Source organism: Pelophylax lessonae, assembly GCF_965119305.1.
Source record: "Pelophylax lessonae genome assembly, chromosome: 2".
NCBI lineage: Eukaryota > Metazoa > Chordata > Amphibia > Anura > Ranidae > Pelophylax > Pelophylax lessonae.
Genome location: NC_138769.1, coordinates 561,455,366 through 561,478,697, shown reverse-complemented (window position 1 = coordinate 561,478,697; position 23,332 = coordinate 561,455,366). Strand labels below are relative to the sequence as shown.

Here is a 23,332-nt window from a genome sequence, read left to right as displayed (position 1 = left end):
CATGTCATGCTTCAAAATTGCGCACGCTCGTGGAATGCAGACAAACATTGGTACTTTTATTCCTATTACAGGGAATGGAAACATCCCTTTACTGTGAGATCTGGGGGTCGAAAAGACCTCCAATCTCACATCTACACTTAAAGCAAAAAAAAAAAAATGGGACCTTTAAGGCCGTTGGGCAGAAGGGACATATGTCGTCGCTCTGGTCCTCAACTCCGGTCCAACTAACAGGCCAGGTTTGCAAGATAACTAAATTACATCACAGGTGATCTCATTTTCTGCTCAGTGATTGCAGTATTCTAGTCTGCATCTCCACAAGGTAATACTTAAAATCTGGCCTGTTAGTGGGCCCCGAGGACCAGAGTTGAGGACCACTGCTCCAAGGCACAAGAGTCAAGTGGGGGCCATCTTGCCCTCACTCAACTTTCTGCACAGCACTTCAGAGGACCAGATTGTTTCCCCCGCAACCGACGGCTTCAGTAAGCAGGGAAAACGATCGGGAAGCGGCAGGGGCATCTCTCCCACCACCAATAAAACGGAACCCTCCCAGAATCTGCCGCTGGGACCACTTAAGTGAAAGAGGACCGCGGGCAGAGAAAGATAGTACCGGGGTTATGGCAGCTATTTGCTGTCATAACCCCGATAGTTAACATTAAATTACTGATGTAAAACTGTGGTGGGCGGTTCGGAAGTGGTTAAATGGAAATAAAAATATGCTGACTGATAGAAACTTAGAAAAAACACAATGGGGCAAGGTCATCCCGTGACATCACCTGAATCAGTCATTTGCAGACTCCAAATCAGCACATCAGAGCTTTCATTCTGCCCGCTGCTAAAGTAGACAAAGGGGCGGGGTCACCTGGCTAGCATGAACCTACAACCAGTACTGAGAATCCTCACTAGAAAAGTAGAATCTGAACCACTAGACAGCAACAACTACAGATATTACCATCCAATCATTTCTACAAATGTAGATTACAGGTTCTGTCAGAAAAAACCTATAGGAAAGGCACAGATCTTGGAAGAGTATTAACAGAATATTAATCACAAATGACTTGTGACATTTTCACAAAGACAACAAGGGCAGCAAAGGATTAACATGTGATAAAATTTTAATATCCCTGCTGCATCCAATAAATATTTATTGCATAACTGGCTTTCTGCAGAAAGACAAAAATGTAGAATCTTTTTTTTTTTACTAGAGCAATGGGGGAGAAAAGGACAATAGAGGATTTTCAGGGCTTGCGAGTAGCGATGGGCTCGAACCCACCAAGAAGCCGGCAATGCAAACTACCAATCATAGGCAGCGTGCGCAGCTGCTGGTCTGGAAATGCCTCACTGCCTATGATTGGCGGTGTGTAGTGATAGCTCCCTGGTGGGCTCGATCCAAACAAGCTGGAGCCCATCACTACTTAGGAGTATGCTTATCCAGGATATACATGCATCAAAGGTGTGCGATAATGAAGAATGATTTTTGTGCGTATGGGTGAAGTTTCTCTGTAGACTTCACTTGGCCAGACAGGGATATAGAGTGCACAAAGAAGCATAATCTCTATGCCCAGGAGTCACTGGTGTTTAAGTACAGCCAAGGCCATCAGACTATACAATGACAGCGGCTGCAGCTGTACGCATTTATTTGCGCATCCAAGCAGTTACTTCAGTAAAAAGGGATGGATAAGCAGCTCTGGAAGCAAACAATTTGCGTTCAAGGCCAGTCATCTGTCCCTGTACATATGTAACCACTCTGATGTGCATACAGTCAGCCGATCACTGATTTGTAGAGGCTGTGGGTCAACACCTGTAACTCCTGGGCACAGAAATATAGCCCCTTTGTATGGTGCATGGCCCTCTGCAGCCGTATGAGTAAGGCCCTTAAACTCTGACAAAACATGAGCACATGGCCACTTTATTAGAAGAACGAACATCCCTGTACACCCAACATATTAGAGACAATGAAAGAGGAACTAAATAAAATACTCACCTAGGCTCTAATGATCTATTGCCCACAGGGTCCATCGCCAGCATCTTCCTAGGTTCTTACAGGTGCCTTTATTCAGCAGTTTTTATTCGCTGGCATGAGAGGAATTCACTACCGCACAAGCACAGGAGTGCAGCCTGTGGCGGAATGTAAACTGAGCTGCGCATGCTCAGCGTACGTTTTGCAGGGGGTTTGCGAACAGGCAGGTATTTTATTTCAGAAGAGAAACTAAAGGTTTCTTTTGCAATTAAAAGGCCTCCCTGTAGGCAATTTTTCATTTTTTCCTTAGACCTGCTTTAAGACAGACATTCGAAATTTGCAATTGTGCAGGAAAAATTTCAGCACGTTATTTTGTTCTGTTTCTCAGGAACAGATTTAAATGCAAAAACTGACATCTAACTGCATACCTACCTAACTGCATTACGTAGTTATAAATCCTAACTCCAGGATTACCTGGACTTAAATAGTTTGCTTGGGCCAAGCTGGCCCAAGCAATTTCCTTTAAGCCTAGTACACACGCAACGAATTTCCGCCGACCGGTCGTCCATCTTTTGTCCAGAGTGGTGTTTTGTTGGTTGGAATGTGCCTAGACTGCACACGAATTTTCCCGCACGACAAAATTCTACTTCAGAAGTGATGTCATGTGTTGGTTTGCTTTCTTTGTGTTCTTTCTTCTCTAAGCATGCCCAGTCTTGCTCATAAGATTTTTCCCTGTCGAAATCTGTACTGACTGCATGAAAATCGGACGTGTTTTGACGGAGGACAAAAATGTTATAGCCTGCACACCAGATTTTTTTCGGCTGAAACGTCGGTTGTCAGAAGCATCATACTAACAAGCCGAAAATCGTCGGATCAGTCGTCGGACGAAAATTCCCCGCTGAATTTCGATGCGTGTGTGCGAGGCTTTACAGAACAAAATTAAGTTTCCTCCATTCACACACAAAAACATACCGTGTCTTGGTGAATAGGGGCAGTCCCACGCATAAAATGTGTCCAGTACCTGATGAACTTTGATCTGTCTATGGCCAGCTTAAAGTGGTGTTCCAGCCCTGTGTTTATTAAAAATCAGCAGCTACAAAAAAGTGTAGCTGCTGACTTTTAATAAACACACACCCATCTGTCCCACGATCCAGCCAACCAAAGCCTTGGTGGCGCCGGCATCCCTAGTGTGGGCACCCGGTTGTGACAGCTTGCGGCTTCACAGCTGTGTTCAAGCTGTGCATCTTGATTAGCCGGCAATCTTCTGGGACCTCTAAAGCGTCCCAGAAGTTTGCAGGGAGGGGGGAGAGGCGAACTTCCACTTGGGGCGCCGCAGCGTGCCAAGCGGAAGTTGGAGTGGGTACCTATCAAAACTAGGTACCCGCTCCCCCCCCCCAAAAGAAATGACATGCCACATGTGGCAGGACAGGGGGTTAGGACTACTTAAAGCGGAAGGTTCCACTTTTGGGAGGCAATCCGCTTTAATAAATGTGCCCCGAGAGAGCTGTAAAAACTGAATGCAGCATCCGCTACATACAGTATACAGCACTGTGTTCCAGCTAGATAGGAACTTCCCACCTTATTCCAGAACAAAATCCAGTCGGGCTGAGCAGTCATAGGAAACTTTGTTCTTATATGACATCACCCACACGCCTATCAAAGCTAAATCAAAAACCATTCCTATGAATGGTTGAGCAGTGCACAGCCTGACTCAATTTTGTTCTAGGAGTCCCCGTCTCACTGCCAGAACACATTGCTGTATACTGTAGGAGTAATGCTGCATACAGTTTATACTGAGCTCCCGGTGGGTGCATCTATTCAGCTACATTCGCATAAGAGGCTTTAAAATTGGTACGAATGACAGCGGCATGAATTTGCTGATTTTGCCACCTGTGAGTGGCTAGCTGAAGATGCCAGCCTCATACACATTAATGACAGCGATTACCTGTGGCAATCACTGCTTGACATAGCGCTTTGTGTGTATCCAGCATTAATCACTGCACGTTACAGCAGCTGACAAACAGTCACAGATAGCTGCAGCCACTGCAGACCTGTTATTAAAGTGAACGGGCTTGGTGGCGTCGAGATGTTTTCAGGTGGCAAAAAAATCTGCAGGAATCACGCCTGCCCAGTCCTGGTCGTCTGTTAAAAATACAAAAAGATTATTTTGTGCTGTAAAAAAAAAAAAAAAAAAAAAAAAAAAAAGTGTACATAGGGCAGCACCAACTAAACATCAAGAATATTGGATGTCAGAACCTATATATACACACACACATACAATGAGTGCACATCCAGACAAAAAAAAAAAAATCCATGATCATCAAGTGAAAAACCTCTTGTAAAAAAAACAGTAGTCAAGGAACAAGTGAAAACATTCAACTATCCAAAGACTCCATAATTGTATCTTGAATAGACGACCAAGACACTCGTGCCCTTTACCACAAATAAGGTTGGCCTTTGAAAAATGAAAGATCCTGTTCTGCTGAGGATGCTGTTTGATGGTGAAACATGTAGGGTGGGGCCTTAACTTGTGACATCAGCGCTTACACCGTGTAGCCAGCAGCGACGCATCAATACATGCTGTATTTTCTTTTAGCTTTGTCTATTATTTTAAATAAATTCTTAGGCAGTTTTGCACTACGTGTGGCCTTTGTGAGCATGGACACTTGCTGAGCATTAGAATCACTGGATCCGGAAGTTGGTGTCCCGTTATTGCCATTGATTGTCTGTTAATTACATGCCTGGCTGATCTTTCATATTTGGTAAAGCCCCTTTCACACGGAGGAACCGATCAGATCCGCCTGTCAGTTTTCCGGCAGACCCAAATCAGACTATCCATTGTTCTCTATGGAACAGCAGATGTCAAAAGCATGTGTTCGCTGACACGCACCTTCATCCAATTCCGCCTGCTAATAACAAATGTATGGAGAAGAGTTTCCCATCCGTCTGGCTGATCACATGGGATGACAGTTGCACGGAAACAGACAGCAGACCGTTTCCATCTGATAGCCCAAAGAGGACAGCGGGATGTGTCTGTGTCCGCTCTGCATCAGTGGAGAGGACACAGATCTGTCATCCATCTGCTTAGTGGGGATCAGTGGAGAGATCTCCTGATTAGCAGACAGACCCTGCCAGTGTGAAACAGGCCAACCTTATATGTGGTGAAGGGCACGAGTTTCTGGTTTGTCTATTCAAGATGCATTCACAGATTCGGTGGACAGTTGAATGTTTTCACTTGTTCCTGGAATTTACTGGTCTTCGTATCAGGCGTTAGCATGCAAGGGTGGCTCCATAGGGTCTCTGCGGGGCAAAAGGGGCCACTCCATCTGGAAGAATGCCGCGGGGGAGGGCGTCTTTTGACTCGCTCACTGAAGAAGGTAAGTCGCTGCAATTGATATTAAAATGTTCAGGTTTAATAACACTTTAGGATTTCATTACAAATCTAGGAAAGGAATCCACTCCACCACAGGACTGTTTCGTTCAAACATGATTAGTTGCAGTTAGAAGCCAACGTTGCCAATACCCTAGAGAACGGTTATGATGCCTAGGACTCCCCCAACCATTCATTCTAATCAGTTGGTTGGATTCCACATAGCTACCAATAGCTCTGTATACCCAGCAAAACATACAAGTAACAGCTGTCTGCGTTCACCTCCTCCCCCACCCCTTGTACAGGGCCTGAGGTGCCCACACCGACTGCCACTTCCACACAATACCTCACCACAGAGTTCTCCACACCTGCCTGCAGCTTCACCCCCTCCAGCGGCCTCCTCTTCACTCACACCATTCTCTACGCCGCAGCGAGGGAAAAGGCAAGACACCCAAAAGTACTTACCGTGCCCAACCCCGACCCCAGTGGAGCGGACGCCGCCTCTCCCGGGGCAGGGAGCCTACGGACCCCGGACGCTCCGTCTCTCCGCTCCCCCTGACAGGCGCTGACGCCACCACCGGTCTCACAGCTCTGCTGCTACGCAACCCACCGCCAAGCCACGCCCTCCATCCTCTGACCGACTGGCAGTCTCAGCCAATCTCTGCAGCGAGTTATCAAAAAAGCGCGTGGCCTCTGCGCTCCAACAGCCAATGATAAAAGAAAGGGCGGGGCTTGAGAAGGGGCGGGAGATTAAGGCTGGATGTTTCCTGGGGATAGGGAAAACCTTTAAAGTACAAGTTCACCAAACCCAGCCCCCCTCCTCCTCCTCCATAGCCCCTAAACGCATGTAAACTGGACACCCACACCCACGTGCTCACCCACCTCTCCGTGACGGCGGGGGCTTCCTCCGGTGTTTACATCTTCGGTGCAGAACCTCCGGCGCTGGCTGCCCCCTCCTTGGAGTACAGCCCCATTCAATTCTATGGGGAGTTACTGCGCAGGCGCGGCTCGTGCCGGAGATTTCTGTACCGAGGAGGATGTTAACAACGGAGGAGGCCGCTGCAGTGACAGAGAGGTAGATACACTCCGGAGTGGGGGGTTCGGCTCTACATTAGCTTGCAACTTTAGAAAGGAGGGCTGGGGGAGTTTTATGGCAATAGTGAGGTTGTCCTTTAACTCATTCTTCAGCTGGCGACGCAATACGGCTGTCCGTCCAATCAGGAGGGAGTTGCTAGTCAATGTTTCCTGACGTCACGGGCCTCGATACAGCCAGTAATTACGGCATTCAGTACATGTAGCCGCCATTTTGGCTATTTGTAGTGTTGAGGGGGTTTGTGGGACCTCTCCAGGAGGTGATGATTTCACTTCAAAAGCCAGTAGACCATTACTGTCCATAATGACAGGCAAAGTTAGGTCACCCCATGCTCTGCTTTGAGGTAAAAATAATCCAGGCAGTAGGAAATCCTTTATTCTTCATAAACTATGGAAGTGCTTGGTTATAATCCTGTGTGTTCAGGTCACCTGTATACTCTGTATATACCTTCCCAAGCCCCATGGAAGTCTTAGGCTATGTTCACCTGAGTGTCATGCGTGACAGCCCATTGACTTGAATGGCCTTCTCATTGTGTGAAAAATGTGTCATGTACCAAATCCCTAAGCCAAGTATATTTGGCTTTGCGCATTTTAGCACACATCGGACGTGTAAAAATTGCACCGCAATTGCGTTTTGCTGTGTTTTCTGGAAAAAAAAAAGAAGCGCACGAGTCTGCCCACATTTTCAAAACACTTAGGTGTAAATGCAGCCTTAAAGCGGAAGTCCACTTTCTTCGAGGAAAAAAAAAATAGTAAATGTAAAAAAAAAAATCAATATAGCGTATACAATTGCGACACAAGTCATTTTGTATTTGAATGTTATTACCACTTAAGCCCCGGAAGGTTTACCCTCCTTCATGACCAGGTCATTTTTTGCAAATCGGCACTGCATTACTTTAACCACTTAAGCCCCGGAAGATTTTACCTCCTTCCTGACCAGGGCCAATTTTGCGATTCGGTACTGCGTGACTTTAACTGACAATTGTGTGGTCGTGCGACGCTGTACCTAAACAAATTTGACGTCCTTTTTTTCCCACAAACAGCTTTCTTTTGGTGATATTTGATCACCTGTGCGATTTTTTGATCATGCGCTATGAACAAAAAAAGAGCATCAATTTTGCAAAAATAATATTTTTCACATTTTTTTTATATGAAATTTCCCAAAAAAGAATGTAAACAAAATTTTTTAACATTTTAGGCCAATTTGTTTTATGCTACATATGTTTGGTAAAAAAAATCCCAAAAAGCGTATTTTGACTGGTTTGCGCAAAAGTTATCGCGTTTACTAACTAAGGGAAAGATTTTTTTTTTTTAACGAATAATGGCGGCGATCTGCGATTTTTTTTTTTTTTTTGCGGGACAGCGACATTGCGGCGGACAGATCGGACACTTGACTGACATTTTTGACACTTTTGGGGTTACCAGTGACATTACTACAGTAATCAGTGCTATACATATGCACTGTTACTGTAAAAATTACACTGGCAGTGAAGGGGTTAACTTTATTTGAGAGGGAGGGGTTAAGTGTTTCCCTAGGGGCGTGTTTCTTACTGTAATTGGATGTGGCTTGATGTGTAAGAACAGAGATCAACGGTCCTACATAGCAGAACCGTGTGATCTCCATTCTTACACAGGGAAGAATGACAGGCGGCTTTGTTTACATTAGCCGCCTGCCTTTCTTCCGGTGTAACGGACGATCGCGAGTGCCCGATGGACATCAGGTCCGCCGGGCACACGCGCGGGGTAATCCGTGACCGAGCGGGAGCGCGCCCGCTCCCTAGAGCCTCACAGGCTAGCGACGTAGCCCTACGTCGCTTTGCCTGTGAGGGGCTGACCGCCGCAGTAAATAGTCGTGCGGCGGTCGGCAAGTGGTTAACTGACAATTGCGCGGATGTGCGATGCTGTACACAAATACCATTGATGTCCTTTTTACCCACAAATAGAGCTTTATTTTGGCGGTATTTGATAACCTGCGGTTTTTATTTTTTTGCGCTATAAACAAAAGAGACAGACAACTTTGAAATAAAAAACAATGTTTTTTACTTTATGCTGTAAAACATATTCAATGTAAAAAACCAAATGTATTAATCACTTTTGGCCAATATGTATTCTGCTACATATATTTGGTAAAAAAAAAAACTATAAGCATATATTGATTGGTTTGTGCAAAAGTTATAGCGTCTACAAACTATGAGATATTTTTATTTATTTATCTTTTTTTTTTACTAGTAATGGCGGCGATCAGCGATTTTTACACAAGGGTAATATAAGGACACTAAATTTCAAAAGAGCCAACTTCCCTAAACTGCGCTCTTTGCTAGACAATATAAAATGGGATAGAATCCTAGGAACAAAGAACACAGAGGAAAAATGTGAGTGCTTCAAGAACATACTAAATAAAGGGATTGGCCTGTGCATTCCAAAGGGGAATACGTTTTAAAAGAGCTAAAATAAAGCCTGAGTGGCTAAACTCCAACATAAAAAGGCATATTAAAACTAAAGAAAAGGCCTTCAAAAAATACAAGGCTGAGGGGTCATTGGCAGCATCCTAACATTACAAAGAGTGCAATAAGAAATGTAAAGGCAAAATCAAGGCGACTAAAATAGAACACGAAAGGCACATAGCGGAAGAGAGTAAAAAAAAACCCCAAGAAATTCTTTAAGTATATAAATAGTAAGAAAGCGAGACCAGAACACATAAAAGACGACAAAGGGAATCTGGCCACAGAGGACAGAGAGAAGGTGAAAGTGCTAAATAAATTCTTCTCTTCAGTCTTCACAAAAGAATTGGGGGGGTTACATTAACCTAGCTTGTAATGTTAAAATAAATAATACACCTCAGAAGCACCCTCATGGTTAACAGAAGACAGACTCAGAACTAAGCTTGGGAAACTTAACACAAATAAATCACCTGGACTGGATGGCTTGCACCCGAGGGTCCTTAAAGAACTCAGCCAGGTGATAGCCAGACCATTGTTCTTGATCTTTATTACTGATGGGAATGGTGCCAGCTGATTATAAAAAAGCCAACGTGGTGCTAATATTTAAACATAGGCTGAGATATATCCTGGGGAACTATAGGCCGGTAAGCCTGACATCAGTAGTCTGCAAGATTTTGGAGGGGACGATAAAGAACTATATACAAAACTTTAGTAAGTTTTTTTTTTTTTTTTTTACTAGTAATGGCGGTGATCTGCGATTTTTTGCTGGACTGCGACATTGCGGCAGACAGATCGGACCCCTGACTGACATTTTTGATGCTTTTGGGGGGACCAGTGGCATTACTAAAGTAAGTGCTAAAAATATGCTCTTCTACTGTAATAATGACACTGGCAGGGAAGGGGTTAAGTGTGGGTGATCAAGGGGTTAAATGTGTACCTAGGGGCATGTTTCTATCTGGGGGGGCGTGGCTTGTGGAATGACCATAGAGGCCTGTGATCCTATATAGAAGGATCACAGGGGCTCTATAATCATTCCGGGGAGAAGAACGGTCAGCTGTGTTTACAACAGCTGACCGTCCTTCTCTCTCAGCCAGGAACGATCACGGGTGTCAGATGGCATTCGGAGCCGCCTGACCCATGCATCGGCTTCCCCTCTGATGAGCGGAAGCGCCGGCGGCGGCGGCACATGCTCGCCCCTTAGCTGCAGGTGCGCGACCGACGTAGCCCTACGTCGGTTTGCCTGGGAGAGCCACACTGCAACAGTAAATACATGGTGTGTGGTCGGCAACCGGTTAAGGACCACAACATACAGGGGTATACAATGTAAGGTTAACAGCAAACACACACACTTCATAGGTTGAACTGGATAGACTGGTGTCTTTTTTAACCTCACTAAAGCCTCGTACACACGCAACGAATTTCCGCCGACCGGTCGTCCGTCTTTTGTCCAGAGTGGTGTCTGTTGGTTGGAATGTGCTCTAGACTGCACACGAATTTTCCCGCACTACAGAATTCTACTTCAGAAGTGACGTCATGTGTTGGATTGCTTTGTATGTGTTCTTTCATCTCTGAGCATGCCTAGTCTTGCTCATAAGATTTTTCCCCATCGAAATCTGTACTAATGAGACGAAAATCGTACGTGTTTTGACGGTCGACAAAAATTTTATAGCCTGCACACCAGGATTTTTTCGGCCGAAAAGTCGGAGTCGGTTGTCTGAAGCCTCATACTAACAAGCTGAAAATCGGCAGATCGGTCGTTGGACGAAAATTCCCGGCCGAATTTCCACTCGTGTGTACAGGCCTTAACTATGTAGGAATCTGCAACAAAGTTTGTTACATTCCCTGCAATGTACACAGATCTCCCACAGGGGAATGTTTTTTTCTCTTAGTCTTTAAAACTGAACTTTACCTATAACAACCTAATAAAAAATAATGTTCTTTAGCAAGGAACATATATTCCACATTAATATGTATACTACCAAAATAAGTGTGTGCTGTAAATTAACCTCCAGCATTGTTCCTGTTACTTCCTGCTTGAGGCCGCCATTTTGCTGAGGCCCAGAGCCCCTGAACAAGCAGTAAATTATAAAGCAGAACTAAACCCATCAATCTAACCATTCCAAAAAACAGTTACATTCCTGTAATGCCGAGTTGCTGTCACATTTGTTTCTTCAACCAAACTGTCAAACTATCAAGTGGCTGGTGTCATAACTGATCACATGTGCAGCACCATGGCAGTTGCAGATCAAACAGAGGCTAAGATGGCAGCTTCTTTGGCTGTAAAGAATAGGAGGGTTTAATTCCACCTTGATTACTTAGGCATGCCTCTGTCAGGAACGATCAGTGGGTCCCAGAGGAGGGACGATCGTCCGCTTTTCCTTGTTTTATAGCAAATCAGAAACGAGGAAGGAAATAATCTATGAAAATTCTCATACGACAAAGGCTTTTTTCTTTTGTTGTTTATTTTTTCTGATCATACCAGTCTTTCGTTTCAGATTTTGCTTGTACGAAAAAGGTAGACATTAAACAAACAATGATCATTCTGTTCCTGTACAAGAAAAAAATTGGAATTTGTCCATTTGGAAATTTTCGTTCTGAAGGTCGGAATTGGCTGTCGAAAGTTGTGGGCACACTATCAGAAAGTCGTATGATTGTTTGCCCGATTTTCTTATAGTGTGTACAAGGTGTTTTGAACCGCATCTAATTCGCATGTGAACCGATCCGGCTAGCATTGGAGCTGGTTCACACATGTCCGGAGCTAGCCGCGGTCAGTGTTTAAAAAAAACATTCTGTGCGATTTTAGGTCCGGTGAAGTGTGAATTAAAAAAAAAATTCACACCTGAACCAGTGAACTAAACTGCACCCGGCTCCTTTAAAAACGGACCGAAAACTGCAGGCGAAACATGTGTGAACCTAGCCTTAGGGCTGGTTCAAACCTGTGGTGGCATGTGCTATAAAGGGAACATTGTTTTTTTTTTTTTTTTATTTATTTATTGAAATGTCACAAGAATCATGTCATTCATTTTTCGTCTCCACAACACGTTGCGATGTGATGTACTGCTAAATTTTTTCTTCAAGCACCACTGCAACACAGTAGTGTGAACTGAACTTTTTGGACTTAAAAGAGAAGTATGGTTTTTGGTGTTTTTCCCAATGTATACTTACCTAGGTGGATACAGCATTGGTCTGATGCTGCATTTGTCCCCCGGTGCATCTGTCCCCTGGCACCTCTACACTGAGAACCGAATGATTGAACACTGCCGATCACTCAGTTCTCACAGCTCCCTGAGCAGAGAGCTGCTGTCAGTAAGCAGCTCTCCACTCTGCCACCTCCTCGCTCCCTGGAGCACTGAGCTGTGAAGGGGTGGCGAGTGGCCGGCTCAGGCTCTTAGCGGATCGCTGAGAGGTTGAGCTGGGTGTAAGTCCAGGCACCTGGCGGATCTCAACTTCCATTATCGTGATGATGTGGTGCCTGGACTGGTCAAGAACATGCTCAGTCTTATTCACTAGCAGACTGTGACACTGAGGTGCTTATTATCTCTGGGTTTATGGGAGATCCTCCCATATGATTATTATCAGATGATATGGCTCTTTCTTCCCCAGGAGGAGAATGGGGCGTCACTGGCTGATTTTCAGTTGCTATTTGTGTCACAGAACCAGTAAGAAACTGTTCTCTTTTTAATGGATGCTGTGCATTCTGCTTTACATTTAGAGAATTTCACCATTACTTCACCTTCATCCCTTTTATCCCATCTTCTAAAAAAATTATTTTGAAATTTATATCCCTTTTTAGAAGATTTTGTCAGAAATTATCTACTCTTTTCAAGCTAGATGCTTTGGTGTCTTAACAAGGCTATGACCATCCCTATCTAAGATGCTCCGTCTTTTTAAGGCCCTACTGACAAAAAGTTCTCAATCCATCTAGTCCTTAGTGGGGTGGATGTCTGCTGGTGTTGATCACCAGTTTAATGATTGGGTTGGTCAGATGACTGTTGCTTCACTTTTTATCTGTGATGCAGTGCTAGATGCTTGACAAGTTTTTTCTCTGGTATACTTTTGTTTGGTTCAGATTTGTACAGCAATGACATCAACAGGGCACTTGGGCAGTAAACAGCAGGGTTAATTGTGATGGGAAATAACAAAATAACAAAGGAGAGATACAAATTGAGACTTACCCAGCAGACCAATTGCCGGAATCACAACATAGAGCCAATACTATCGATGAGTCTTCTGTCACACCAATCAGTCATTTAGACCAGGCAATGCTAGCCCCAGCACTAAGGGCATTCCCATCAAATGTCATTCAGAAAACATAGTATCTGATCTGGCTGTTTGGGAAGAAGTTCTCCATTTGCAAGAAATTTAGCAGTGAAAGCATCAGAGGGTCAAGTTTTGTTCTCATGTTTCGAATACCCATAAATCAGGTTCTCGTATAGATTTAATGTTTGGATCTGCCTTGGCCTTTTCCTGTGTTCGTGCGGCCTTCTACCTACCAAGGCCCTTGGCAACCCCCCTGCACCCGGAAGTGAATGTCCTAAGAAGCCGCGCGGACTCCTTGCTGTACATCATAGGGGTAGACATCCATCGGCCGCAGCCTCGTCAGCTGCAGCCGCCGAGGCCAACCTGAGATATCCCTTCCCACAGGGGGACTTGTGTTACAGCGCTATATGCTTGATTATATACTGAATTGTGAGTACTTGTATATCTCTTGTCATTAAATACTTGATGTGCTACACTCAGACGGCGCTTGTGTTTCCTCCCCAGCTATCCACAAGCCTCTTCTTGCTTGCACACTGAGCAGCCGTTTTAAAGAGCCAGCACATTTTAAAGAGCCAGCACATGATCATCATCAAAAAGTAACTTTGAACGATTCATTTTGAAACATTTATTGAACTTTGCATTGAACTTTCCTTTTGCCCTCACGATTTCCCACTACCTATGAGATGTAGCCCCCTTTCATTTTCATTGCGCCAGTATGACTATCCCTAGTTTGATATAGAAAAAAAGGCTTTTGACAAAATCCGATTGGTTTACTTGATGCAGGTGTTAGAGCTCTTTGGTTTCGGCCCGGTCTTTCGGAAGTGGATTGAGATAGTATACAAATTCCCTGTAGTTAACATTAAGCTGAGTGGCAAGTTGTCGTCTCCCTTTTTGATCCAGAAGGGGACGAGGCAGGGGTGCCCTCTTTCCCCTGCCTTGTTTGTGCTGGCCATGGAACCGTTGGCGGAGGCATTGAGGGCAACCTGATAAGGTAGCTGGGATTTGTGTTTGCTGCATTGTAGACAAGGTAGCGCTCTATGCAGATGATTTATTTCTCTTTCTATGGGACCCTGGTCCTTCACTTTCGGAAGCACTATGGATCTTAGACCGATTTGCCGCCCTTGCGGGTCTTACATGCTAATTTGGGGTAAATCCCTTGTGTTACCGATTGATCCAGGGGCTAAAAGGTTGGCTAACCCCAATTCTCCTTTGCAATGGGCAACAACTAATAAATATTTAGGGATCAATATTTCTGCCAACACTAAGGATTATAGCCATCTTAATTTGTCCCCAGCTCTTCAGTGGTGTAAACAGAGATTGAAAGCCTGGTCACATGTCTCTTTATCCCTTATCGGGAGAATTCATTTAATTAAAATGAAAATCCTTCCAGTTCTATTATACAGCCTTAGGCACGCCCCAGAGTCACTTATAGGCTCCTTCTTATGGCGATCCCAACCAGCTAGATTTTGCAGGAAAGTTTTATGAAGACCTTGGACACAAGGGGGCTTGGCTTGCCCAGACTTTCATACCTACTATTTGGCGGACATGCTTACCCACACTCATAACTGGCTTATCTCTGATGACACAAATGCCTCGGTAGTATTAGAAGTTGCGCATTCAGGATCCTATGAGACCTTCCGTAATCTCCTCTACAGGGGTCTGAAAGTCTCTAACCCACCCTTTACAGCCGCTATGAGGGCAGTTATTAAGGCCTGGCATGCTGTCATTACTAAACCCAATATAGTGAGGGGTAAAAGGTCCCCACCAACTCTGCCTTGGTTCAATCCCATGCTACCCGAATTTCATTCCTTACCAGACCCCTGACTTTGGGCTGCTACAGGAATCGGATACCTTTCAGATTTTTGTGATGGGATTGCACTATTTACGTTTGATAAGCTGAAAGATAAATTTACACTGCCTAATGCGTTCTTCTTCTGATTCCTGCAACTCCAACATGCCTATGCAGTGCAATTTGGGTCCTCCTTGTTTAGATTGGAGCAGGACGATTTGGAGGTTCTACTCCAGGATGACACTGTCAAAAAAACACTTTCTGTGATCTACAAATCACTACTTCCCTCCGTTCATGTGGGACTAGATGCCCCGCTAACTGTGTGGCATTCGGAGAAGCAGGACTTGGACAGTGAAGACTGGGGAAAATCTCTGGAAAAGCCCATTTCAAGCACTAATATCGCCTAAAGACCAGCTGATCCAATTTAAAATAGTGTACAGAATTTATACATCGTATATATACCCTAATTCCTCTTCTTGCTGTTGGAGATGCTTTAGTGACCCTGCTGGATTTTCCCATATCTTTTGGGAGTGCCCTCAGATTAGTAGCTACTGGCGGGAAGTAATAGTTGGTGTTTGCCTCCTGGGGTTGGTTGACTCTCTAGCCGTTAGTAGGATGATGCGTACTCTCTTGGGTCTCTTATTATTTTATGCCGGGAAGGCGATAGTGCTCAAGTGGAAATCAGACACAGCCCCTAATCTGCCTTTCTGAAAGCATTTAATCAATAAGGTTGTACCCCCTATACAAAGCTACTTATTTGTCCCGGGGTTGCCCTAGGAAATTTGAGAAGACCTGCCACTTGTGGACAGATTCGGAGTGTACAACAGATGATCAGGAGTCCACAGACTGAATTCATTCCCCCTGATAAGGTTTAGTTTGTGATATGAACAAATTTATTCCTCTGCAGGGACTCACATTATATTTGTTCAGGTAGGATTCTAAACACAAGGTAATATTCTTCCGATATATTATCCTGATGGTTGAGAGGGAACAGGAATCTCCTTATAATTCATTAACCCTTGAAGTGATTTTATAAAAGAATGACAGAGCGAGGTGTATTAAAGCTGTGTTGTTTTTTTCCCCCCTTTTTTTTGAGTTCTATAATAGGAGGTGTTATTAGTAGTTCGATTGTTTTATGTATTAGCCGGGGAATGCCCAAATGCTATGTTTTGTACCTATGCATCTCAATTTTTCAATAAAAAGACATTTTCAAAGAAAACATGGTATTCAATCTCTGCTTACAGACCAATATGTTTTTTCCCTGTTTGCTTACTTTTTAGTGAAAAAAAAACTTGTTTTGTTTTCGTTGCCCTTTTCTTCTTCCGGTTTGTTTTTTCGTTTCCGCTCATCTGTGATCTTGTACATTCAAATTCTTTCGTACAAACACCATGCTAATTACAAGATAATAGTTAGATCTGTTATCTGATAGGAAAAGTTTCGCTCATGTTTCTTCAGAAACATTTGCATGAACAGTCATGATCGGATATGGGAAGCTGTGTACCAACGGATAGATTATCGAACAATTGCTCTAATCCATCGTAAGTTATTTTCATCCAGTTTTCTCATTGTATGTACTAGCTATTACTGTCTTTAAAGAAACAGAGCATGCACAGTGTGGTGACAAGGATCCAGAGGCTCTATGAGCCTGCAGGTCATTGCCGCCACCAAGGAACTATAAGTGACTGCCTAGTAGACAGTAGTAGTATAGGTGACTGTGAAGTAGGTTATACATAAATATAGATTACAGACCTAAACAAAGACTAATTATTAGGAAGGGAAGGGTTTCCTTTTTGAGTTTAGTGACACTTTATATACCTTATTATATACAATGTGTAGTGTATGATATCATTAGGGCAGTACAGCGTCATCATATGACTGGCGTGGCGGTGATCAGCAACACTGAGTGGTGATATTATGTTAAAGGAAAGAAAATAATAATCATTTTAAATTTTTCAAAATTTTTTACATTTTTTTATTTTTTATATATTTTTTTTTTCTTTTTCTTTTTTTTTTTTTTACAATATTTTTTTACATACCGTGACCAGAGCAGTAGTGTTCCCATAGTGACACTACTTCTCTGGGGAGGTGATCAGGATTTTTTTTTTCATTATGATTGCTTATTACAGTGAAGATCTGATCACTGTTATAAGCAATCGTTTTTTTTTTGAATGCCATCCATTCATGTGTCATTGTGTACTATTGTGATAGCTGATATTGGCTACAGCGATCACATGGTACAGGTCCTCTGTGATTGGCCCCTGTACCATGTGGTCACTGTGACCACTCACAGAGATCACTATACTACACAATGAATGATTATGAATAAAAGCCATTCTGTACTATTAACATGTTATTGCTGTGATTGGTCACAGCAATGACATGGTACCAGGACTGGCCCAGTAAAACGATCTATCTTCCACTGTGTCTAGTGGACACAGCGGGTGACTGATTGCGCCGATGAGTGGCCCCTAGGGCAGGCATGAGGCTCACTGCTATAGGACATCATATGACATCCACCCAGGATTAGAAAGTCATTATACAATAGGCTGGGTGGGAAGTGGTTAATTTATCTAAATGTAAAAACATTTTGTGAAAATGAACACATGGAAAAAAACAATGCTTCCATGGGTTTGTTTCTCATAATTTTATTTAGTTATAGTTTTTTTTTTAATCTAAAAAAGCAATGATAAACAGTGGTGCAATGAGGAAATGCTCAGCTTTCAACTACAATCCTTGACCAGTGGCAGCTTTAGTCTCTGCTAAGAAAAGGCTAAAAATTGAGCAGACCAATGCCAAACCCCCCCCCCCCCAAAAAAAAATATTAATAATAATTTGTTGCTGTTTTAGGCTGCACCATTCAAATAAATGTTGTCCTTTGGGAGAAGGTCTGCATTTTGAGACTGATCCTTACTTTTACCCATCACGAGGTTTCTTGTGTGACACCTTGGTGATGAGACACCTCTTTTTAATAGGCCATTAGTTGAGACTGAACCAGCTGATATTAATTTGCACTGACAAGGGGCAGGATTGCTTTGAAAATTACTGCTTGTTTTCAGCTGGTGGCATGGCTTTCTATGCCTTTTTTTCCCAAGCCATTTTTTAAAACTTTTTCCCCATGTGATTACATTTCAATACACATAACTTAATTTATGAACTTATTCGTTTTGGTTTCTTCTTTGCATGTATGGATTGCATTGTTGTTACCGACATGAGGTGAACATTTTCATGTCAACAGCACCTTTAGAAATATATTTACCTAGAGAAATGGTGACGTGTTAAATACTTATTTTACCTGGTTTATGTATGTGGGTATATATATATATATATATATATATATACAGTGCATTGCGAAAGTATTCGGCCCCCTTGAACTTTTCGACCTTTTGACACATTTCAGGCTTCAAACATAAAGATATAAAACTGTAATTTTTTGTGAAGAATTAACAACAAGTGGGACACAATCATGAAGTGGAACGAAATTTATTGGATATTTCAAACTTTTTTAACAAATAAAAAACTGAAAAATTGGGCGTGCAAAATTGTTCAGCCCCCTTAAGTTAATACTTTGTAGCGCCACCTTTTGCTGTGATTACAGCTGTAAGTCGCTTGGGGTATGTCTCTATCAGTTTTGCACATTCCTCCTTGCAAAACAGCTCAAGCTCAGTGAGGTTGGATGGAGAGCGTTTGTGAACAGCAGTTTTCAGTTCTTTCCAGTTCTTTCCAGTTCTTTCCACAGATTCTCGATTGGATTCAGGTCTGGACTTTGACTTGGCCTTTCTAACACATGGATATGTTTATTTGTGAACCATTCCATTGTAGATTTTGCTTTATGTTTTGGATCATTGTCTTGTTGGAAGACAAATCTCCGTCCCAGTCTCAGGTCTTTTGCAGACTCCATCAGGTTTTCTTCCAGAAGGGTCCTGTATTTGGCTCCATCCATCTTCCCATCAATTTTAACCACCTTCCCTGTCCCTGCTGAAGAAAAGCAGGCACAAACCATGATGCTGCCACCACCATGTTTGACAGTGGGGATGGTGTGTTCAGGGTGATGAGTTGTGTTGCTTTTACGCCAAACATAACGTTTTGCATTGTTGCCAAAAATTTTGATTTTGGTTTCATCTGACCAGAGCACCTTCTTCCACATGTTTGGTGTTTCTCCCAGGTGGCTTGTGGCAAACTTTAAACGACACTTTTTATGGATATCTTTAAGAAATGGTTTTCTTCTTGCCACTCTTCCATAAAGGCCAGATTTGTGCAGTATACGACTGATTGTTGCCCTATGGACATAGTCTCCCACCTCAGCTGTAGATCTCTGCAGTTCATCCAGAGTGATCATGGGCCTCTTGGCTGCATCTCTGATCAGTCTTCTCCTTGTATGAGCTGAAAGTTTAGAGGGACGGCCAGGTCTTCGTAGATTTGCAGTGGTCTGATACTCCTTCCATTTCAATATTATTGCTTGCACAGCGCTCCTTGGGATGTTTAAAGCTTGGGAAATCTTTTTGTATCCAAATCTGGCTTTAAACTTCTCCACAACAGTATCTCGGACCTGCCTGGTGTGTTCCTTGTTCTTCATGATGCTCTCTGCGCTTTAAACGGACCTCTGATACTATCACAGTGCAGGTGCATTTATACGGAGACATGATTACACACAGGTGGATTCTATTTATCATCATTGGTCATTTAGGTCAACATTGGATCATTCAGAGATCCTCACTGAACTTCTGGAGAGAGTTTGCTGCACTGAAAGTAAAGGGGCTGAATAATTTTGCACGCCCAATTTTTCAGTTTTTTATTTGTTAAAGTTTGAAATATCCAATAAATTTTGTTCCACTTCATGATTGTGTCCCACTTGTTGTTGATTCTTCATAAAAAAATTACAGTTTTATATCTTTATGTTTGAAGCCTGAAATGTGGCAAAAGTTCGAAAAGTTCAAGGGGGCCGAATACTTTCGCAATGCACTGTATATATATATACACACACACACACACATATATACACACAGTACAATGTATACATACAGTACACGTTTTAGGCAGGTGGGAAGAAATGCTGTAAACTGAAAATGCTTTAATATTTGAATTGTTTATTTTTTTATCAATTTGCATAATGAAAAGAAGAATAGAAGAAAAATCTAAATCAAATTACATTGGCTTCTCTCACTTGTACACTTGAACAAAGTCAGGGATTTTGTAGGATTAGAGTCAGGTTTATTATTAACCAAATTTTACCAAACAAGTACTAATGACCATCAATTTCAAGTGTAGGTTGAAACACATAAACAGTTGTGTAGGAGGCTTAAAACTGGGTGAGGAACAGCCAAACTCTGCTACTAAAGTAAGTAGACACAAGGTAGTTATGCTGTATTAGCAAGATCTCTCCCAGACAAAGATTTCAAAGCAGACTGGAGTTTCAGAATGTGCTGTTCATGCTCTTTTGAAGAAGCAGAAAGAAACGGGCAATGTTAAGGATAGTAGACGCAGTGGCTGGTCAAGAAAAGGTAATGCAGCAGATGAAAGATACATCATGCTTACTTCCCTTCTACATTGGAAGATGTCCAGCAGTGCCATCAGCACAGAACTAGTGGAAATCAGTGGACCCAGGTACACCTATCTACTGTCTGGAGAAGTCTGGCCAAAAGTGGTCTTCATTGAAGAATTGTAGGTAAAATGCCGATGTGGAAACAAGACTAAGCGACTTAAATATAGGAACTGGAGTGCAAAAAAAAAATGGCATCAGGTGCTCTGGACTGAGTCAAACTTTTAAATATTTGGCTGTAGCAGGAGGCAGTTTGTTCTCCAAAGAGCTGGTGAGCAGTAAAATAATGAGTGTCTGTAGGCAACAGTGAATTTTGGTGGGCGTTCCTTGCAAGTTTGGGGCTGGCCAGGCCATTTTTTGCGATTCGGCACTGCGGTACTTTAACAGAAAATTGTGCGGTCATGCTACGCTGTACCCAAATAATATTGATGTCCTTTTTTTCCCCACAAATAGAGCTTTCTTTTGGTGGTATTTGATCACCTCTGCAGTTTTAGATTTTGCGCTATAAACAAAAAAAGAGCGACAATAAATGAATGAATTGAAAAAAACGCCATCTTTTTTACTTTCTGCTATAAAACATTCCCAATAAAAACATTTTTTAAAAATGTAAGTTTTTTATCAGTTTAGGCCAATTTGTATTCTGCTACATATTTTTGGTAAAAAAAATCCCAAAAAGCGTATTTTAATTGGTTTGCGCAAAAGTTATAGCGTTTACAAACTACGGGATCGATTTTTTTAACGTTTTATTTTTTATTAGCAATGGCGGCGATCTGCGATTTTTAGCGTGACTTCGACATTGCGACGGACAGATCGGACCCCTAACTGACATTTTTGACTCTTTTTGGGGACCAGTGACACTAATACAATAATCAGTGCTAAATAATATGCACTGTTACTGTATAAATGACACTGGCAGGGAGAGGGGTAATACTGGGGGTGATCAAAGGGGTTAAATGTATGCCTGCATGCTTACTGACTGTGTGTGTATGGGGGGGTTCTGTGACAGGCCCAGACAGATTGCAGTTTCAGCCTAGTTGAAACTGCTGATCTGTCCCTGCCTGTCTGACAGAAGATCCGCCTGCTTAGTTTACATAAGCAGGCGGGTCTTCTCTCAGTTTTTCAGACGATCGCGGGAGGGCAGCGGCAATACCCGCCGCTCCTCCCGCGGCCCCGCTCCCGCTGTGTCTAAACACAGCGGAAGCGCGGCTCCAGCAGGACGCGTGTGCCACCGAAACCACATGCACTCGAGCCGCCCTGCCGCAGTAAAAAGGCGGTGGGCGGTCGGCAAGTGGTTAAGAACTATCTTCAGCATAAAGAAGAACAAGGAGTCCTGGAAGTGATGGTTTGGCTCCCACAGAGCCCTGATCTAAACATCATCCAGTTTATCTGGGATTACATGAAGAGACAGAAAAATTTTAGGCAATCTATATCCACAAAAGATATGTGGTAAATTCTCCATGATGTTTGGAACAATCTTCCTGCCGAATTCCTTCAAAAACTGTACAAGTGTATCTAGAAGAATTGATGCTGTTTTGAGGGCAAAGGGTGATAGATTTGATTTGGATTTCTCTCCTGTTCATTTACTTTTAATTTTGTTAATTGATAAAAATAAACTAAAAACATCTTTTACAGAAAACATTCTTAATTTACAGGATTTTTTCACACCTGCCTAAATTGTATGGAAAATTGAAGTACAAAAGGCAGTCTGTCCAAAATCCATAGCAATATTTGTGTCTAAGTACAATTGCTAAAAATTTGTTTCATATTAACGAGGCTGGAGTGCTGACCCATCAATCTTAGTAACGACAATAATAAACCAAAAAGTCCCATACAAACCTCTATAACCTGCATCAGTATTATGCGATTCTACACTCTGCTAAATAATGGGGATGATGAACATATATAAAGTTATTACATTACGTAATTCATGATAGTGATGTTAACAGTCATAAAGCCACGCAGGTACATTAATATGGAATATGACATTGTGGACACTCCTTATTGTGCTTGTTGGCTTTTAGTTCTAGGTAGTTAAGGCAAAAGAACTACATCACTGTGTATGAATAACTGTTGAATTATATTTTTTTACAGTGATTAAAGCGTCAGCTTTACAGAAGGGCAATTATGACTACTGAAACCTTTGTAAAAGATGTGAAGCCTGGTCTCAAAAACCTGAATGTAATTTTTATTGTTCTTGAAACAGGTATGTAAAATTTCAAGGTAGTTTTTATTTTTATAGTTTTGAAAGGATATTTATAGTATGACCGGCTCAATATACAAATCTAATATACCAGGATAAAGATCATTATTTTCAAAAAAGTGACAGTCCAAAAAGCTGAGTCCAGAGTGATTTAAAATTATAGTCATATTCATGACTGAAAATAAAAATCCTTATGCAAATATTCAGTATTTCAAACTTTAAGGCTGCATTCACACTTGAGCGTAGCGTTTTCGCATGTTTTTTACTGCGATTTTACCAAGATTTTCAGCCGTTTTTGGAAGCAGGCATTGACATCTATCAAAAACGCTGGTAATCAGCCCAAAAAGAAGCTCCTGTACTTTTTTCAGCTACAGGCTTTTTGCTTCAGGCGTTAAAACGCTCAGATGTGAACAGGGGCCATTTAAATGAATGGGGTTTTACTTGTTGGGCGTTTTGGAACGTTTTTTATTAGCGTTTTTGGAACTGAAAAACGCTCAAAAATGCCCAGGTGTGAATGGAGCCTTAACCTTTAATTTCTTGGTTGGCTGTATTATGCTTTGTTGAACTTTATTTAACCAGATTGTTAGCTATCTTGTGGGATCTAAAGCCAATATTTTCTATTGTTTTTTGCTCACAATAGTTATATTCCCGACCAAGACTTTAATTTAAAATTTAATTTAATTAAAA

At 42.4% G+C, this 23,332-nt stretch overlaps 2 protein-coding genes across 2 annotated transcripts in view; one reads left to right on the top strand and one right to left on the bottom strand.

Moving 5' to 3' along the window:
* RNF41 (ring finger protein 41) overlaps positions 1–5,975 on the bottom strand; it is a 172,499-nt gene extending 166,524 nt beyond the window's left edge. Inside the window, exon 1 of the mRNA XM_082245466.1 lies at positions 5,793–5,975. The gene's annotated coding sequence lies outside the window, so the exon portion shown is untranslated. The remainder of the gene's footprint in view (positions 1–5,792) is intronic.
* A 319-nt stretch (positions 5,976–6,294) lies between these two features.
* NABP2 (nucleic acid binding protein 2) overlaps positions 6,295–23,332 on the top strand; it is a 95,879-nt gene continuing 78,841 nt past the window's right edge. The window contains exons 1-2 of the mRNA XM_082245468.1: positions 6,295–6,402; positions 22,537–22,648. Of these exons, the coding sequence (XP_082101594.1) occupies positions 22,570–22,648 (79 nt within the window). The 5' untranslated portion in view covers positions 6,295–6,402; positions 22,537–22,569. The remainder of the gene's footprint in view (positions 6,403–22,536; positions 22,649–23,332) is intronic.